The 17,415-nt window shown below is 39.2% G+C and overlaps 1 protein-coding gene across 1 annotated transcript in view; it reads right to left on the reverse strand.

The window, feature by feature from the left end:
- STRIP2 (striatin interacting protein 2) overlaps nucleotides 1–16,578 on the reverse strand; it is a 25,694-nt gene extending 9,116 nt beyond the window's left edge. Inside the window, exons 1-15 of the mRNA XM_072401882.1 lie at nucleotides 16,487–16,578; nucleotides 13,522–13,591; nucleotides 11,944–12,018; nucleotides 9,884–10,015; nucleotides 8,533–8,653; nucleotides 7,812–7,880; nucleotides 7,566–7,672; nucleotides 6,875–7,002; nucleotides 6,406–6,585; nucleotides 4,651–4,862; nucleotides 3,764–3,829; nucleotides 3,611–3,674; nucleotides 2,601–2,672; nucleotides 2,252–2,326; nucleotides 1,581–1,678 (exon numbers count right to left, since the gene is read on the reverse strand). Coding sequence (XP_072257983.1) covers nucleotides 1,581–1,678; nucleotides 2,252–2,326; nucleotides 2,601–2,672; nucleotides 3,611–3,674; nucleotides 3,764–3,829; nucleotides 4,651–4,862; nucleotides 6,406–6,585; nucleotides 6,875–7,002; nucleotides 7,566–7,672; nucleotides 7,812–7,880; nucleotides 8,533–8,653; nucleotides 9,884–10,015; nucleotides 11,944–12,018; nucleotides 13,522–13,591; nucleotides 16,487–16,525 — 1,508 coding nt within the window. The 5' untranslated portion in view covers nucleotides 16,526–16,578. The remainder of the gene's footprint in view (nucleotides 1–1,580; nucleotides 1,679–2,251; nucleotides 2,327–2,600; nucleotides 2,673–3,610; nucleotides 3,675–3,763; nucleotides 3,830–4,650; nucleotides 4,863–6,405; nucleotides 6,586–6,874; nucleotides 7,003–7,565; nucleotides 7,673–7,811; nucleotides 7,881–8,532; nucleotides 8,654–9,883; nucleotides 10,016–11,943; nucleotides 12,019–13,521; nucleotides 13,592–16,486) is intronic.
- Between the last annotated feature and the right edge of the window lie 837 nt (nucleotides 16,579–17,415).

A 17,415-nucleotide genomic window follows, 5' to 3' on the forward strand; every position in this document is an offset into this window, starting at 1 on the left:
AGACATCCCCTGAAAATAAGACCCAGGGCATATTTTGGCATTTCAAAAAATATAAGAGAGTGCCTTATAATCGGGGAAACAGGGTAGTATGCCCAGGTTTGCTTTAACTGATCTGATCATGGACTTTTATCTGATAAGTGGGGCAGGGTTATTATGGTCCCTGGTAATCAAGTTTCTAAAAGTGGTGTATTGCCTCTAACATGGTCTTCTAACTTCAATAAAGGTATTCAGTATCAGTAACGTACAGGGATAATTTGCTTATTGTAGCATAGGCTATTTTGTAAAGAAGTAATTGCTGGAAAAGTGGTGATCGAGGTGTTGAGGAGGGGAAACAGAGGGATTGAAGAACAATTCCACTATTTCCTATAATTTATAGGAAAGTGGTGAACAACGATAACGCTTTCTTAAATAATATACAATGTCAATATTTAAAAACCCTGTCAGTCAATTGACAGGTTTATTTAAAGTATTATGGCATTTTTTTTTTTTTTTTTGCCAGATCGCTCTTTAACCTCCTGGGCGATTCATTTCTGTCCGGATTTATACATCTAAAAGCGGTACATGTTTTTCATAAAAATTTATTTTACACTATAATAGTACGAGTTTAAAAAAATTTGAAACACAACAGCATGTCAAAATAATACCTTAAATAAATTAAAAAGATTTTTTTTTTTAAATAATTAAAAATTATTATATACTCATACTATTATAATATACTGTAAAACAACTCATACTATTATACTGTAAAATAAATGTTTATGAAAGACAATGAATTGCTTTTACACATATAAATCCACTGTATTGCATTCAATAACTCCCCAGTGACTCTTCAGATGCAGAGGACACCGGCCAGAGGAAGCAAGAAGACAGGGTTCGCAGAGAAGGAAGCCGGCGGATCAGGTAAGACTCGATTTATTATACTAGTTCGCTGTTTTTAGCTACCCCAGAGTGTGACTCAGGGTTACTACTCTGAGCTCAGTTCCCCTAAAGGCAATTTCCTAAAAAAGTCACAAAAACCAAGGGGAATCTGAAATCCTCCACTCAAAGCAACCAACCAGACTGGGCACAAAGCACATTAGCAACTGTGGTCTGTAGTCTACCAACAAACAGACTGCCACCTCCAAAATCCCCACTGTACTCTGACAATCACCCAGGGAATCCAGTTCAGACTCCTAACACTCACTCACATATAAGGCTCTCTATATCTCTATAACCTTACATACATACTCCAATACTCACTCACCTTCTCCTGCACTAGCTAGCAAAAGATTTGCTGCTCTAGATTATCCTGCACCCTACTACCTTGTGTCTCTACTTCACTCTCCTTTGGACTGTAAGCTTGCAAAGGCCTCACCCAAATGTCACTCCTATCTGCTGTACTTGTTCTATGAAATGAACATGTATTTAATTTGCATTCATACTATACTGTGCATAAACATGTGCATGTATGTATGGTACCTGTTTTCGTCTACAATATACTTTGCACATATCACTGAAGACGATAGAACTATGTGAATAAAAGTCAGTAAGTGCAGATTTAGTAGTTCCTCTACCAAACTTTGAACTATATTACTACTCACGGCATTTCTTCAGGCAAAACATCAGCCAGAATATTAATGGAGTCAGTCTTGGCTTTGGAAGTTGGCGCAGCTGCCAAAAGTATCTTCAACAGGGCAATCTGCCAAACATACACAAAATGGTTAAACACATTGCAGGCATGACATAAAAGATACAGCACTTCCTGCAGAGCATGTATTACAGTAATCGCTGTATACCAAATAATTCAACATGAAAATATCTCCAATCCATTATCAGTTATGGAATTAGTTCACAATTAGGAGTACATATATATTTCAAATTGTCTCATTTTGAGAAGCAATTATTGTGATCCACCAACATTTTTAATGAGCGAAAACTGAATGATTAGAATTGCTTACCATGATCTGAATACATCCAGACTATATTATATAGCAAGAATTCGGTTTCCTAAATTAGTTCTCAGCAAAATCGGTCAACTGAAACCAAAATTTCAGGCATTTCTTCTACAAGGAAATTTTTGTCTAAAGATGCCCATATTATAATTTTTAGAATTACCAAATATATGCAGTGAAAGTGATTGAATAAAATTGAATCGTAGCCCCTTGCACTGTATAGCTGTTGATTAACAGGAGACAGCATGCTTATAGTTACACACCTTTCCATAACCCTTTTCCTTAAAGGATTTCAGAGTATCCAAAGTTAGACAACTTACCATGTACTGAGGTATGTTAAACAACATGGCTTTGTATAGACATTCTGTTGCAGTCTCCTCCACCTCCTCCTCACCCTGCAAGAACATTTAGGTCACATCTCAAAAATAAAAAAACAGGGCACATTACAGTCTTGACACTAACTCTCTATATGTTAGTCTTGTAATCCTGAAAACAACACCTCTCCTATGTCTGGGTGGCTATGCTCACCACTCCACTGTGTCTCTGGAGGGAGCCATTGTTGCTACCCAGACATTAAACCTGTCTACCTTTGTTCCTCCACATCTACAGAATCTCTCACAATCTAAAGCCTATTTCTTAGAGATCATATACTTAAAACAATGCACTTACCAATGACATTGGGCATGTTTCCAGGTCCAGTTCCTTTTTAATTTGCACGTCAGCAATTGAAACATACTTGTGCTGGAAGAACAAAGAATAGGTTTTAAACTGGCTCTGTTATGTTGCATCACATCACCCACAATGTGAGCAACTGAAGCTGAGCACTGTTGAGTCAAACATTCTGTAGCCTAAATCATTCATGAGAATAGAGGGAACCAGCTGATACTGAATCAGGGATATTAACAGATTGTGGAAGCAGACAAACTGATTACTCAATCTTTGGTGTACACATAAATATTTCAAGAGACAGTCATCAATTTAATTTAAAAAAATATAGGTAAAAAGCACAGAAAAGAAGTTTAAATGCTCTCTTGAAGTGTTTCCTTTCCATATGCTATTTTTGTGCACTTGCAATGTGCCAGAGGAAACAATGCCCCAGCACAACCTCTCCCTCTGTGCATGTCATAGCCAATTACTGTCCAAGCATCTTCACCCTTCTCTATGTTGATGGGGAAAGTGGAGGGAGGCAAAGGGAAATACTATAGATTATTGCTTGAGTAACAGCTCTACTAGAACTGCCGACATTACATCCAAGATGTCAGCACCCAACAGCAGTCCTTACAATATGTCAACTGGTGATAACTAATCCACCGAGCTGACAGTTAACTACAATTCATGGAGAAAATAAATTCCCTTTATACCAATCTATACTTGTAATTCGTGCAGATGGACACTGGTCACCTATGTATGATGGGTTTAAATTTATTTGCACGCACACACGCACGCACACACACACACGACATGTAACTGAGGTCATTCAGATTCTGCAATTTTCACCGTTTTTAGTGATTTTCATGAAAAAGCATTTAACTGCTTTGGGTTTCTGCTCCCAACGGGGCTTTATTGCATAAAACTAAATTTTAAAATGCCCATTTACAGTCCAGTGTCGTAACAGGATAATGCTAAAATATATTTATTATTATTAAATAATTTATTAAAAATTAAAAATTTTTTGTTACCTGCTTTAAAATCTTCACACTCTCATGGATAGGACGCGGTAATCCCACCAAAGTATCTGTGTCACTGCATAGGAGAAAACATATCACATAACTGTCCGGTACTTATCACAGAATGCAGATGAGAACAGATCTAAGAGTATTATGGATACTCACTGTCCTAGTGTGAACCCAATGAATTTGTTTCGACTCATCTCCAGGAAATTTTCAATGTCTTTCTCCCTGAAACACAATACATGAATTAAGTTTAATTTCTTTAATTATGAGCTGGAAATGATACTAAATATCTAACTTAGGGGTATTTAGGGTAACTAATTCCATTAACCCTTTCCTGACCAGAGGTCATAGAAGCCTAAATGTCTAGGGAAAGTTTCAGTCTCAGCTAACATAATATCTATAAATATTTTTAAAGATACATATGATTTTTGGTACACTGCCAATGCAGTAGGTGTAGGCCCCCCGACTGGGGCAGTTGGTTCTGGCTTCCCATACTTGAAAATTAGCCGCCCTTTAAAGTGTTGCCAACAGGTTCTCACAGGGCAAAATGCATAATATTGTATCTATGTTATTACAGTAGAACGCCGGTTACCTGGAACTCAGATAACCGGCACCCGACAGCTTCGCTTTTTTGATTGCTACTGCAGCCCTAGTGGAGCTGTGGCATGTGTTCTGCATCCAAGAACACCTACCACAGCTCCGCTAGGGCTTCGGGAGCAATCAGGAGAGCAGAGCTGTCAGGAGAGCTCCACTCTGTGATTGGCTGATTGGCTCAAGCGTCATCAGGGTCTTCCTTTTCTCAGTCATTCAAAACTGGAGGTGAATGGGGACAAGTCAAGTGCTGTAGTGGCCTACTGCTATCCCTATGGATATGATAGCTGGTGATTTTGGAGGGATGTGATGGAAAGGAATGATACTCACTCCCGCACTAGGAGTGCAAACACTTGGTGCTAAAGTAATGCAACATAAAAATCACAATGTTGGACTACTTTGTTGGACTACTGTGTAACAGTTATACATTAGTAAAAACTCACAATTTTTTTTACCTTACTTTGGGTGCCCAAGGTAGGCCCTTAGGGAAGCACACCCGCTCTGTGTGGTTTCTCAACAATGCCAATGGCTGTGACAGGACATCCCTTTCTTGCACATCAGACTCCGACTCCCCTATGTTATCAGAATCTTCATTTTCATCTTCTTCTGCCCCTGCACTTTCCTCATTCTTGAAAGGGTCTTTTTCATTATAAAAATCAAGACTGTCCTGTTTGAAATTAATGAAGCAGTTAGTAGAGTAAACTCATCTAAAAGATGTGCCGTATGTGATGTAGTGGGCATTCCCGTATTCTGCTATATAAGAGCAGAGAAGAATTAGAACCATCTTGTCTGGTATAAATGCGACTGGCACTACATGCACCTCACCTAAATGTGCCTAAACATAGAACTTTGTATTTAGGTCATATACGGTCTATCGGTCATTACTTGGTTTAACAGAACATTCTCTAAGTTTTGAAAGCAACACTGCCATTTCCCAATAAAAAGGAATCTATAAATGAAAGATGAATTCTGGGCACATAAAATAAAAATTAAATACTTTCTTTAATAGCCATAAATGATCAATATTTGTGTGTCCCAAATGCCTTTTCAAACAGTTACTAAATTGTAAAAATAGTGGTCACACATAATCTGTGCAGTTATAAACACCAGATTAACCAACAACACACTGTCTGCAGAAAACTTCAGGGGGGGGGGTGTTGGGGTCCTCAAATACCAGTCCAGGAGAGAAAGCAGCAGTGACCACTCCTTATTACAAGAAGCACAAACCAAACTTTCATGTTGTATTATTGCAGTGATCTGAAAGAAAAACACAAGGGACTCCAACATTCAAGTAAGAAAATACATGCCTCTGGTATTAAAGGAAACATTTGCTTACACTGGAGTTTAACCTAAGAAACTGCATAGTTTCTTCATTGCATCCTTCAGTGTATCATGCCAATATTCCCCCCAAATATTAATACACCCCCCCCCCAACAAAAAAAAAAAAAAAAATGTTCATGTGGCATTATGCATTTGTGTACAAAAAAGATTTTATGTGAAAAGCATCCAAGGAGCTCTCACATTAAAAAAACACAACACACAGGGCCTCGTACAACCACAAATATATGGGGTTATGTGCCCATAAGTAAAGCCTACCAAACTAAATCAGAAACCGTAATAAAAATACTGAAAAGCCAATTGAAGTCTATTGTCTCCAATGGGTAAACATCCATAATGAAGGAATATAATCAAATACAGTCATGAGCAAAAAGTACATGACAATTATTATCAATAATCCCCAACATATAAATAGGCACACAATGCATGGGCCATAAATACTATCAAACTAAGTGAAAACAAGTAACAGGAAAAACAGTCAGTTTAATATTTTTCCTAATCAAGGTTTTTTAATCAGGAATTTCTTGAAATAGAAAAAAAAAAAAAAAAAAAAAGGAGGCATCCTCTCAATCCTGAAGTAACATGGCTATAGTAGGATTTAGGTATATGCATGAGGCAGTGAAGCTGCAGGAGGAAAATAGTCACATCTTTGGCCAAGCCATAGCAATATTCTGACCAGGTGTTAGTTCCAAGTTCTGAAGTCCAAATATGAGTTCTGGAATGTAATTTATTTATTTAATGGTAGGCACGGGCTAAGATTTTTGTTAATGTTTTTCTGTTGGTAGTCATTTGTACTACAATACAATTAGCTACCCTCGGACATAAGGAAGGAGTTTAATTAGACAAAATGACAAACTCAAGTGGAGACATACCCTACGGCTACGTCGTCCCCTCTTCTGCTGCTCGCCTAATTCTATTCCATAGGCTGGAGGAGCAGTGGGCCTCATGTTCTTCATTACTTGTATACTGTCCTCTTGCAGTGGTGGCAGACCCAGCTCAGCTCTTTTTCTTTCCTTCATCGTCTGCAACTCTGCGAACCCCCCTAATGTGAACTAAGTACATGACATTGCTCAGTGATAATATATGAATATATTATATGAATCATTTTTTTTGTAATGTCTAGTGGGGATTTTCAAATAAAGACAACACCATATACAACAGCATATAACAAGGAAAATAAAGCAAAACTCAACATACAAAGTACATAAAAAAATAAAATCTTTACACATAAGAACTAAGTTAGGGCTAACAATACAGTAACAAATAGAAACCTGTATGTAAAATAATGAATAACTGAACATGAATAGTTAAACATCATAATGTAGTTAATTTGCAACATACCAAAAGAACTTTCCACAGCAACAGGAGGACTTTTTTCATTGGAAAATGAGGAGAGTGGCCACTACAAAACTTGGTAACCATTGTAAAGAGAAGATGAGCAAATGGTTCTTCGCCATTGGATGGAAAAGCTAAAACACATTAGAATACATATTTACAAATATATATATATATATATATACTTACAAATGATAACATATACATAAATAATACTTGAAGATCTGCAAGTATGGTTTACACATAACATAAAACAAAAAATATACTTGATAGCCCAAAAGAATGCATTCTAGCCCCATTGCAGAATTGCCTTCTCGTGGAATTTTGACCTCACAGCTCTGCAGCAAGGCATAGTGATTTCACCTGCGCCATCAAGAAAAGTAGGAGGCTGGGTGGGGATGACATGTTTTTTTTTGTTTTTTTTTGTGTGTGGGGGGGTGGAGGCACAACAGTTTGTTTAGAAATCAGTTTGCATTTCCTTCCAATTGCTTGATGTCACAGTGTGTATAACTTTATCCTTTTAACAACATTCTAGCTGTTTAGATTTATCTTGATGTCAGATAAAAATATGGGAGCCAAAATAAGCTTTTCACAAATAGGTTTGCACAGTGAATTTTAGGACTAAATGTTAATAGTTCTGCAGCCATGACTTGTCCTTTGTAAAACCTGCTGCTCACTGATATTGCCCTCTACTCACATAGTTCTGTGCGGAAAGTCTGTCTCTGAATACTCCATTCTGGATCATCTTCTGGAGACTCTTGTCTTATATTTTCCACCAGGAGATACATGACAATTAGAACCACCCTATGAAGACACAATGGGAAGAATCCTTGATAATCATCACGCTTTATACTGTGTCAAGTACAAAAAAAAAAAAAAAAAAATATATATTTGGAAACATGTATGAAAGCACATTAACATCACCTCCTTCCCTTAGACCTACCGGAGCTCAGTGCTGTCTGCCAGTGACAGAGCAGGTTTCCTCAGAGCACTGCTGCATGCCTGGCTGTTCCTAAAACCAAAGATATAAATAGAAGGTTAACATGTACCTGAAAACGGAATGTAACATAAGTAGGTTTATTTAGAGCAGGGGTCAACCCTAATTCTCAAGGGCCAGAGTACACACACATTTTTATTATTTCTCTAAAAGACCTAATAAAAGGTTTTAACTCTTCACAATTTTACAGGAAAGTTAGATTTACAGTGTATGTCCCCACTAGAAGATTTCCACCACTTCCTGTCCCAAATAGGAGCACAGACTGCAAGAAAAATCCTGACAGAGGTTTTATAACGTTCAGTTTTGAATGACGTTGAGCTGATACCTTGGCTTTTGCCCCCACAGCCCCCATAATAGTAACAAAAACATACACAAAACCAACATTGGAAATTAAACAAGCTTCTAGACATTTTGGAAATAAACAGAAAATGTGGAAACCATGCAATAATGTTTATTACTCTGCCGAATAGAAACCTTCACTTGGGATTTATGGAGGGGTTACTACAAAAAAATTGGAGTTTGTATCAAGAAATACAGCCTGCAGCAAATCTAACTTCAGACAACTTTGTTTTCATGTGTGGTCTATGTTTGTAAGAAAGAAAACATTCTCAAGAAACACTTAAATACTCAATAGAGAATGTAACACAAATATTTCAGCTTATCTTACGCAATTTCCATGTTCAGAAGTTCCAGGAAGACAGCAAAAGTTCCCATTTGGTAGAGGAGGAAGCAGTTGTATCGGGACCAGTGCAGGACATCAGACTCACTCTCACATTCTCCAAACACACCTAGAAAGGGGGATACACAGATATCATCCTAATGCCAACAACTGTTGTGTTTTGTAAAGTTATGTAAAAGGTAATTGAGGCATTTTGACAAAAATATTTTCCAATTACATGAACTGATTTATGCATGGCACCATCCAAAGACCACGAACACTATTGGGGGACAAGGTTTTATATATGTCTTATATATTGTTGTATGACTTGTCAGTAGCAACAAGAAGAACAGGAGGAAAAGCCATACCTGTTGGATTTTAAACTTAACCTCCCTGGCAGAATCTCCGAGTGTGGCTCGGGGTTAATTTTTAGTGCCAAAAGCAGTAACCCTGAGCCACACTCAGGGTGGAATTGCCAGGGAGTTTTAAAGTCCTACCTGGTTCCCACGTTCCAGCTGCATCCTCCAGTTGTGCTGGGCATCTGCTTCCCCTGGCGATGCCTGGCCGACATCTGCGTCCTCAGCGTGTGAACGTTTGGGACCCGAGGCCACGGGAAGCAGATGCATGTCGGACATCTGCTCACGAGCCTTAGGCTGGAGCGCGGGATCGTTGGGCTGGTCGGCAGGAAATTTAAAATAATGAGTATTTTTAAATGTACCGCTTTTACATTTAAAAATACTCATTATTCAGACTGCCAGGGAGATTAAGTTTATCTCAAGGCTACTCAAACGCTATGGCTCTTAAAACAGTAAGGCTTGTGTACAAAGATAATTTGTTGAATGTAAGGTTCTATTTTCAAACAGTACTGCACAAAGGAATTTTGTAAGCAAAAAAATATTGTTCTACATAGACATTTCATACATAAGTGTGAGGCTTGACACTTCACTGAAATTGTGGGATTTTGAAAAGTAAATAGTTTGTTTACAAATACTTCTAAGGTTCTTTTTTAATAAACCAAAAAGACATTGGAATGTCTGCACCTTTCTAAATTGCCAAGCACCGTGTACCTTGTTGTAACTAGCATCTACATAAAGCATAATAATACAAATAATGGATAAGAACTACATTGTGCAAGTAGAATTTTTATATTTAAAGGGGGGGGGGGTACATGTTTTTTTAGTGTGGTTTGCTTTTAGTGTTGATTTGTTCTCACAAAAGTCCTAATACATAATAGGCTACGTTGTGTCAATCAAAACGGACTCTTACATACATGACTACAACTTTGTACCATACAGGATCCTGTAATGCAATGACACTGGTTAGTTAGTTGTTGGATTCCCCCCCTTCTGCTAGTGCCCACCTTGTGCCAAGTACAGGATAGCTCTAGCCGCTGAGAGACGCTTCTCCCTGCACACCACTTCCAGTTCATCAAGGAGGCACATGATTTGAGCTCTGTGCTGCTCTGAGTCCAGGGACAACCATCTTGCCTCTCCTGTTGACAGAAGAAAATGTAATAAACACAACTCAATCCATATTTGTAAGAACAACAGTTGTTCCAAAGGAATGTGATCCTAATAGGTAAAATGTGTCATCTGTTTGTACTTGAAGTCATTTGCCAAGGGACTATAATGAATATTTATCAACTTCTTAACCCCTTAGGCTAGATACATAACATACTTCTTCGTTTTATACCTTTGTAATCAGTCAATTAAATATTTACTACATATACTCAAATAACTAGATTATTTTTAACGCTCAAAATGTCATTAAAAAAGTATCAGTTTATACTCAAATCACATCAGTAGATGGTGCTGTGTTCTCATGTGTTATAACAAACCTGCCATTAGAGACAAGAGACATGAGTTTATTACACACTTTACAGGAAGACCCAGCACCATCTGCTTGTGGACAACAATATTGCACAAAAGATCATTTTAGAGCAAATGACTCATCATAACCAACTATAAAGCAACAAAATACTTTAACCTGTAAAAAGGATGGAAAGGGAGATACACAGAATATTGTAATTTTATTTTCGTCCCTTTAAAATAAATGTTTAGAACTAGGGTCAGCAAACTTTTTGGCTACTAGGCCATTTTAGGAGGTCAAGAAGGCACACTAGGGCGGGCTTTCTCTCGAGTCCTGCGTTGATGATTTTCCCTCCTGCCAAAGAAAAAAAAAGGGAGAAATCCCTCTCCTCCGCAATGCATATGGAGGAGAGGGAACGCCCCTGAATGGAAACCCCTCTCCTCCGCAATGCATATGGAGGAGAGGGAGTGTCCCCTTACCCCGGCAGTGGAAGTATTAACACCGGATCTGGTAAATAGGGAAGGGAGGCATAACAAGGAGGCTCAAGAGCCGACCCCTGCCGGCTGGGATTAGGCCGGATCAACCAGGGGGGCGTTAGCCCAGAATGGACTACTGGCCAGGCCGTATCTAGCCTAAAGGCCGGTTTAGAATATAGCCCATGGATGAAGTTACTCTATTTTTATTGGCATTTCTGTTGATTATGGATTTAAATGTTAGTAATATTGTGCACATTTTGTGTCCTGGATATATACTTGAGTCAGTGCATGTTCCTTCATTTGCAGGTAGAATAAAGCTCCTTGGTTTATATTCAAGTATATACAGTAATACATTTTGCCAATCAAAGCTTAGAGCTGCAAAAGCATCTATGAAATTAACCATTAATTTTAACCTACACTTGTAGGAGTGATAGAGGCAACAAAATGTCTGATCAGTTCTACAATCCAAAAAATACAGGCTTCCTTCTAATACGCAATATACTTATATTGAGTTTATACTATTAAAGTACATTTAAAGCCAAAAGCAAAATTGATTATATTGCGGCTAATCCGTCCTTGGTTGTGGAAGCTGCATTAGTTTTTAGGCTTTTTCACCTGGTATTGATAAAAATAATACATTTCATTTGCCAGAGTGGCTACACTGGTTTTTACTAGGCTGCTCCCCTAATTTGGACTACTAACCACCTCATCTGCATTACATATGAAGCCCCAGCTTTCATTTTATGAGTCCTGCAATTTCAAATAGATTTAAAAGGGCTGTGATTTCAAAACATTCAAGAATACAATATACACACTAAAATGTATAGTCTGTAGCACTGCAATAACTGTATGTGACTCTTGCAGGGGGATTTTGGCTGTGCCAGAGTAGCTTTACTGCATGAAATGTATTATTCACATTGTGAATATTTACACTTGCCTGGATAATGGAGCTATGTAAAAATAAAAGAGAATAGTCAGTAACGCAGCCATAATTGACATTACAGTTGATTATCCTGTTTTGCAAATTTATTAGGAGTTCAATCATATCCAAGTCATATAGGGTACGACATAGTTACTGCAGTGTAAATACTAGAACTATTTGCTGTGATATCTATAGAAGAGATATAACTGTTACCTTGAGCTCTAAACCTTTCCTCAAAACAAATGCGGTTAAGGTTTAACTCCGGCTCTTCCGTGTAACTGTACAGTTCTGAGAGAAACACAAAAAGAGACAGTTAAAGACCAACTCAAGCAAAAAGTTTTGGCACAAGTGGAGAAGACATGGGGCCATGCCACACAAATAATTCAGCTGCTGGAGACACTTTGCCAGTGTCAGAATGACTAATAAATGAGTGGTAACAGAGTGAATCATTGTAATGAGAAAAGGCCTGTTCACGCTTGTTCTTGTGTGTTGTGTGAATACATGCATGTGAATGTGGTCTTTTTAGACAAATGAAAAAAAACACACAGTGTTGGGAGTGCATTGTCATTCATGTGGTGCACTGAAGAGACATGTGTTGAGCTAAACTGCCTTATTGCATTAGGGTGCCCTTAAATAGAACTGCAACATGCGTTATTGCCACACACAATGGACCGGTGCGAAAAGGCTTGAAAGAAATTCTGTTGCTAGCAAAGGGTTGTCAGAAGCAGAACTGCCTGGGTTAAGTTTCCCTTAAAACCTCTAGGACTTTTTCCGTAGATTTCCCCTGACTTCCTGCCCACCCTTCATTAGGACAGAAATTAAAGTTTATTTTAGAAAATGAAAAATGACCCTAGAGGGGCAAATGCTTGTTGTTGCCAAGGTACCAGTAAAGTGGACTTTTAGTTAACTTATCCCTCACTCCTCTTTCCTCTGGACACCTGTGTGTTTTTTTTTTATCATGGCCAACCATTGTATGGCAGCACGCTGACTAAGATGTTAACACTGGCCTTTACAGCACTATAGGTCCCAGGTTCAAATCTCGGTCAGGGCACTATCTGCATGGAGTTTGCAGGTTCTCCCCCATGTTTACTTAGGTTTCCTCTGGGTACTCCAGTTTCCTCCCACATTCCAAAAACATGCAGTTAAGGTTGATAAGCCCCCCCCAACAAGAAAAAAACTGACCCAAGACAGAGTTAATGACATATGAGGTAGAAACATTAGATTGTGAGCTCCTTTGAGGGACAGCTAGTGACATGACTATGGCCTTTGTTATATGTTGGCGCTATATAAATACTGGATAATGATACTGGGCTAAGGTAACCTAGAAGTGCTTTTTACTGGTACCCTAGGCAATAATGAGAATTGAGGGTGGAGGCTCCACAAGAGTCATTTACGTGGAATTTTATATAAAAGTTAAAAAAAGACATTTAGTGGTTAGGAGGGCTTAGGTTTTTATTGGTAAGTGTCTTTTATTGAAACTCAGTACTATGCTATAAGATTTCTATTTCACATTCTTGGATTTGAAGTGAACAAAACTTCCGTATTTACCTAGATTCACATTACAGATAAATAGCCTAAATACCTTTTAGTAAATCAATCCCACCGTGACAAAAAGTGAAAAGCATAGAGTGTGGAGTCAAATATGAACAACAATATGAACTAGACTGGAAAAAAAAAAACTTTGCAATTACTTTCATAATGTAGAGACTAAACACTGCAGGATTTCTGACGAACAGTCCTGAAACCTGATAAAGGATCCAAGCCAAGTTTTGTATATTTGTATCATCTCACCTGCAAACTCTGTAGACAACTGGTCTGAATCATTGTATTCAAACTCCAAAGTGGGACCGTCCACTGGGCTCTGCAGATACAGGAAATCAGTTAGAAAAGGAAAGGCAATGTGACAGGAAAACCCTGCGAGGACATTGTGTGGGCTCAGAGACCGCTGAGGGAGAGGACACGTCCGGTACTATACACATTACTGGACCCACCACAGGAGCATTCACATATTGACTAATGCAGAACATTGGCTGAAAGGATTCTACCAGTCACTTGTGTTCTTATAAATAATCCTGGATGTCAGCATTGTGTTTTTAGACCTCTGATAACCCCATTTCCTGTAGCAGCCGGGGTGTCAGCTGAGAGTTTGATTCAGGCTAAAAATAAGCGGTCTGACGAGGCCTCAGCTGACAGAAACTCTCTGTGTAAAGTCATAACTGCTGTGGTGCCTAAACCGTATAGAAAACCTTCCTCCATATTGTATACTGCCCTTACCACACATTCACCTCGGAATGAATTTCTCATTCACACAGTTCTGTTTTTATACATCCAGAATGCTGTTAGAAACAAATCACAGTTTTGAGATACAGTGAATTATTCACATTTTTTCTCTACACACTAAGGCGACATAGCCCAGGTGTTGCAGGACACCTCAACGTACAGTAATGCATTGTGGTGCTCTGCAGCTAGTCTACTTGTTCATTCTGGTCTCTTGGCAGCCCATTAGGGCCCATTCACACTGTGTGTTGCATTTAGTGCACAATGGTTCCAGTTTAACCCAGAGCAGTGCCTATTGGAAAGACTGGGATTTGGCTTGTCATTGCTTCAGTAAGACATTGGGCATGAGGCCTTTGGAATGAATGAGCTTCCTTAGCACGACACGTTATTGCAGGTCACAAGGCATATTGTGGCACAGGTGTCAACACAACAACAGCAATGTGTGACCACTAGATCAGTGTATTGCCCCGTACACACTAGAAGTATCCTTATCAGCATTAAGCCCGGTCTATGTACCGGTCATTAGTGTAAGGCCCAGTTCATACTATACCATACACCCTTCAGAACCTGACCTGAAATCCAGGCTTATCTCAATAAACAAAGCATTTCTTAGAAAACACTTGATGAATAAAATGGAATTCTGATTTTGTATTTGTTCTTCACATCCATTACATGCATCCATAAACTGACAAAAGAACTAAATCAATTAGTATCCCCCCTTGGGATATTATTATTATTATAAGGAACAGTCATATTTTTCTCCACCTGCTGGAGTTCCAGAAAGATTTTTTTATCACTTGATTTGATTAAGAAAGTCAGCTTCTTGACAAACATAAAGAAAGTGTGTCTGTTAACATGAAAAGGACAGAAAAAACGCCAACAGCATTGTACATCTATGGGTGGCCTTAAACTTAGATTTTCATCACTTGAGACAAAGGTTTGCAATCTCCCAGCATTAATTAGTAATCTAAAGTAATCCAATGACTGTGGCTGTGTAATAGGGAGGACACAGCGGGGTGGCTCACAATCATCCTCCCCTCTCCAATGAATAGCGATATCTGTACACAAAATGTTCATTTTCCTGACAGTTGTTTCCAGCATCAGATAATGAGCATCTGTACAGGGCTTGTGTCTGGAAATACAACCACACTGATCAGATATAGCTGAGAAGTGTTCACAAAATTCCAAAGACACAATATTCTGATCACTGCAAAGGGTTAATACTGTAAAATATTTTTGCAGTTTTGACTTTAGTTATCTATGGCTGCTGGGAAAATTTCAGCAGCTGGAGCAACAGAATCATAAAGTAATAAAAATTTGACTGCTAGGGTAGTACTGTGGTTGTATCATACACCTGTCAAGGTTTATTCTGCTGCACTTTGTTCTGTGAATCAACACAACATTATATAATATTCATATTAATTATATGAACACTTGTATATATTTTTGTTCCAGACTGGCTTCCTAATAGTAACAACAATCAATCACACTGGAACATGTTGGCACACCTGCTTGTGATATCTAACAGAGTGTGCATGTTTCAGGGTGACAACATAAGAGGACAGTATGGAGACAGTTGTCAGCCCTAACAAGTATTGCCTGAACCTTCAGGCCAGGATCACCAGCTGTTATTATGGCAAATGCACATTCAAAAAGATTTGAAGCAACTTCTGAAATCACATGAGATTTTAGTGTTTGGGTTGGACCAGCAATAATTTTTTTACATGGGAACCATTAAATGGTTGGGGGAAAGGGGGGCAGGTTCATGTTTACCCCATAGCCTGGCATTTCCAGGGGTATACAGGCAAAGTAATTTCAGAGGGGGCAGCTGCAGCCATACAGGTTTACTTTAATCTCCAATTAAAATGTATTGGATGGTTACATAGAAATCAAAGATAAACTGTGCATGTGAGCTGCATTACCTGATACCTCTAAGATAATTCTAACAAGTTGAAATGGACTTCCCTGGTGTGAAATATAATGTATAGGATGTAAGATCATGGAGGATATTACTTTACACATTCCTGGTTATGTAATCAGAGCACACATGTATCTATGGAGCTGATACTGGTGTGATGTACATGGACCTGTATGACATATCCATAATAGGATGTTTATTAATACACAATTTCTAATAATAATCAGAGCCCACTAATAAACATCTTTCTAATGGCCTTTCTTTAGGATCCCCCTACACCCTGTCATAGCAGACTTAGAGGATGGGGGACTACAAATCCCAGCAAACCATGTGAGACCTATTAGCTGGAGATGAAGGGGCTTTAGTTAAGGCACCAGCAACCAATCACAACTCTGGAAGAAATCTGCTCTTTCATGCTGCCCTTTGGTCACAATGTCCCTGCATCCTGTGACAACAAGCTGTGCCTGTATCGGTGGTCCCTGGACCCCACCACATTCCTGGTACAAGGGCCACACTTCCATGTCCTGAGTGCTCCCAGCCCCCTCTCTAGCCCCGGCTCACCTCGGGCTCCCTCTTCCTGCCCTTGCCGCTCCCCTCCATGCCGAGTCCGCAGCTGTCACTCCCAGCTCTGTAACGCACACGTGCGGATTAAGGGCGTGTCCAGGCGACGCCCCTCGCATTTCCAGCAAGCTGAATGGTCAGCTGGGGAGGGGAAGGAATCAAACTTGTTTTTCTTGTCTTTCATTGGGCGGAAGTAGGAAAAGGGCGGGGTTGTGTGACAGCGCTGTTGATCTGACACCTGAGCAGGGTGGGGGCAGTGACCCGACCACACGTTGTCTCCTTATTCACATAGGGTGGGGGTGGGGCTGTGAGATTGGAATCTTGTACAGATCTCTCAGTATGATCCTAATGGACATTACTGACTACACGCATGCATTGAGGGGCTGTTGTAGGAACAGAAAAGTTATCAGTTCGTAGTAGAGACATGTTCAATAACTTTCCATCAGAAGAAACGTGGAGGACAATGCCAAACTCACTATCTCCCCTAAAGAGACATGCTCATCAAACCCAAACTATATCCTTTGTATGGCTGCATATCATTTTATATGAATCTATTACAAAGTTTCTTACATGGAGATCCTGCCAATAGTACTCCCCATGTCAGGTTGACAACACAGCCTTGTAATTAGTTGCAGGGTTGTCAGCTTGCTGTGTGAACTTCTTCAGATGACAACACTGCTGGTAGCTGCTAGGCAGTAAGTGTTCAATGCCTGAAACAAGAGTCTGATAATGGAGGGATCTGGTAAGGTTATACAGCACTGGAAGAAAAATGTGAAATGTCATTACTGCCTTAGTTGCATTCAGTATTTGTGTTGCAAAGGTGCTGATTTGACAATTTCCGGGGTGACAGATGCCTGAACTCCAGCAATAATGGCCCCTCTGCACATGACCAAGGAACTGTCTATCACCTATATTTCAGGATCTGCAGA

The sequence above is a fragment of the Pyxicephalus adspersus genome, chromosome 2 (genome assembly GCF_032062135.1).
Source record: "Pyxicephalus adspersus chromosome 2, UCB_Pads_2.0, whole genome shotgun sequence".
Taxonomy (NCBI): Eukaryota; Metazoa; Chordata; class Amphibia; order Anura; family Pyxicephalidae; genus Pyxicephalus; species Pyxicephalus adspersus.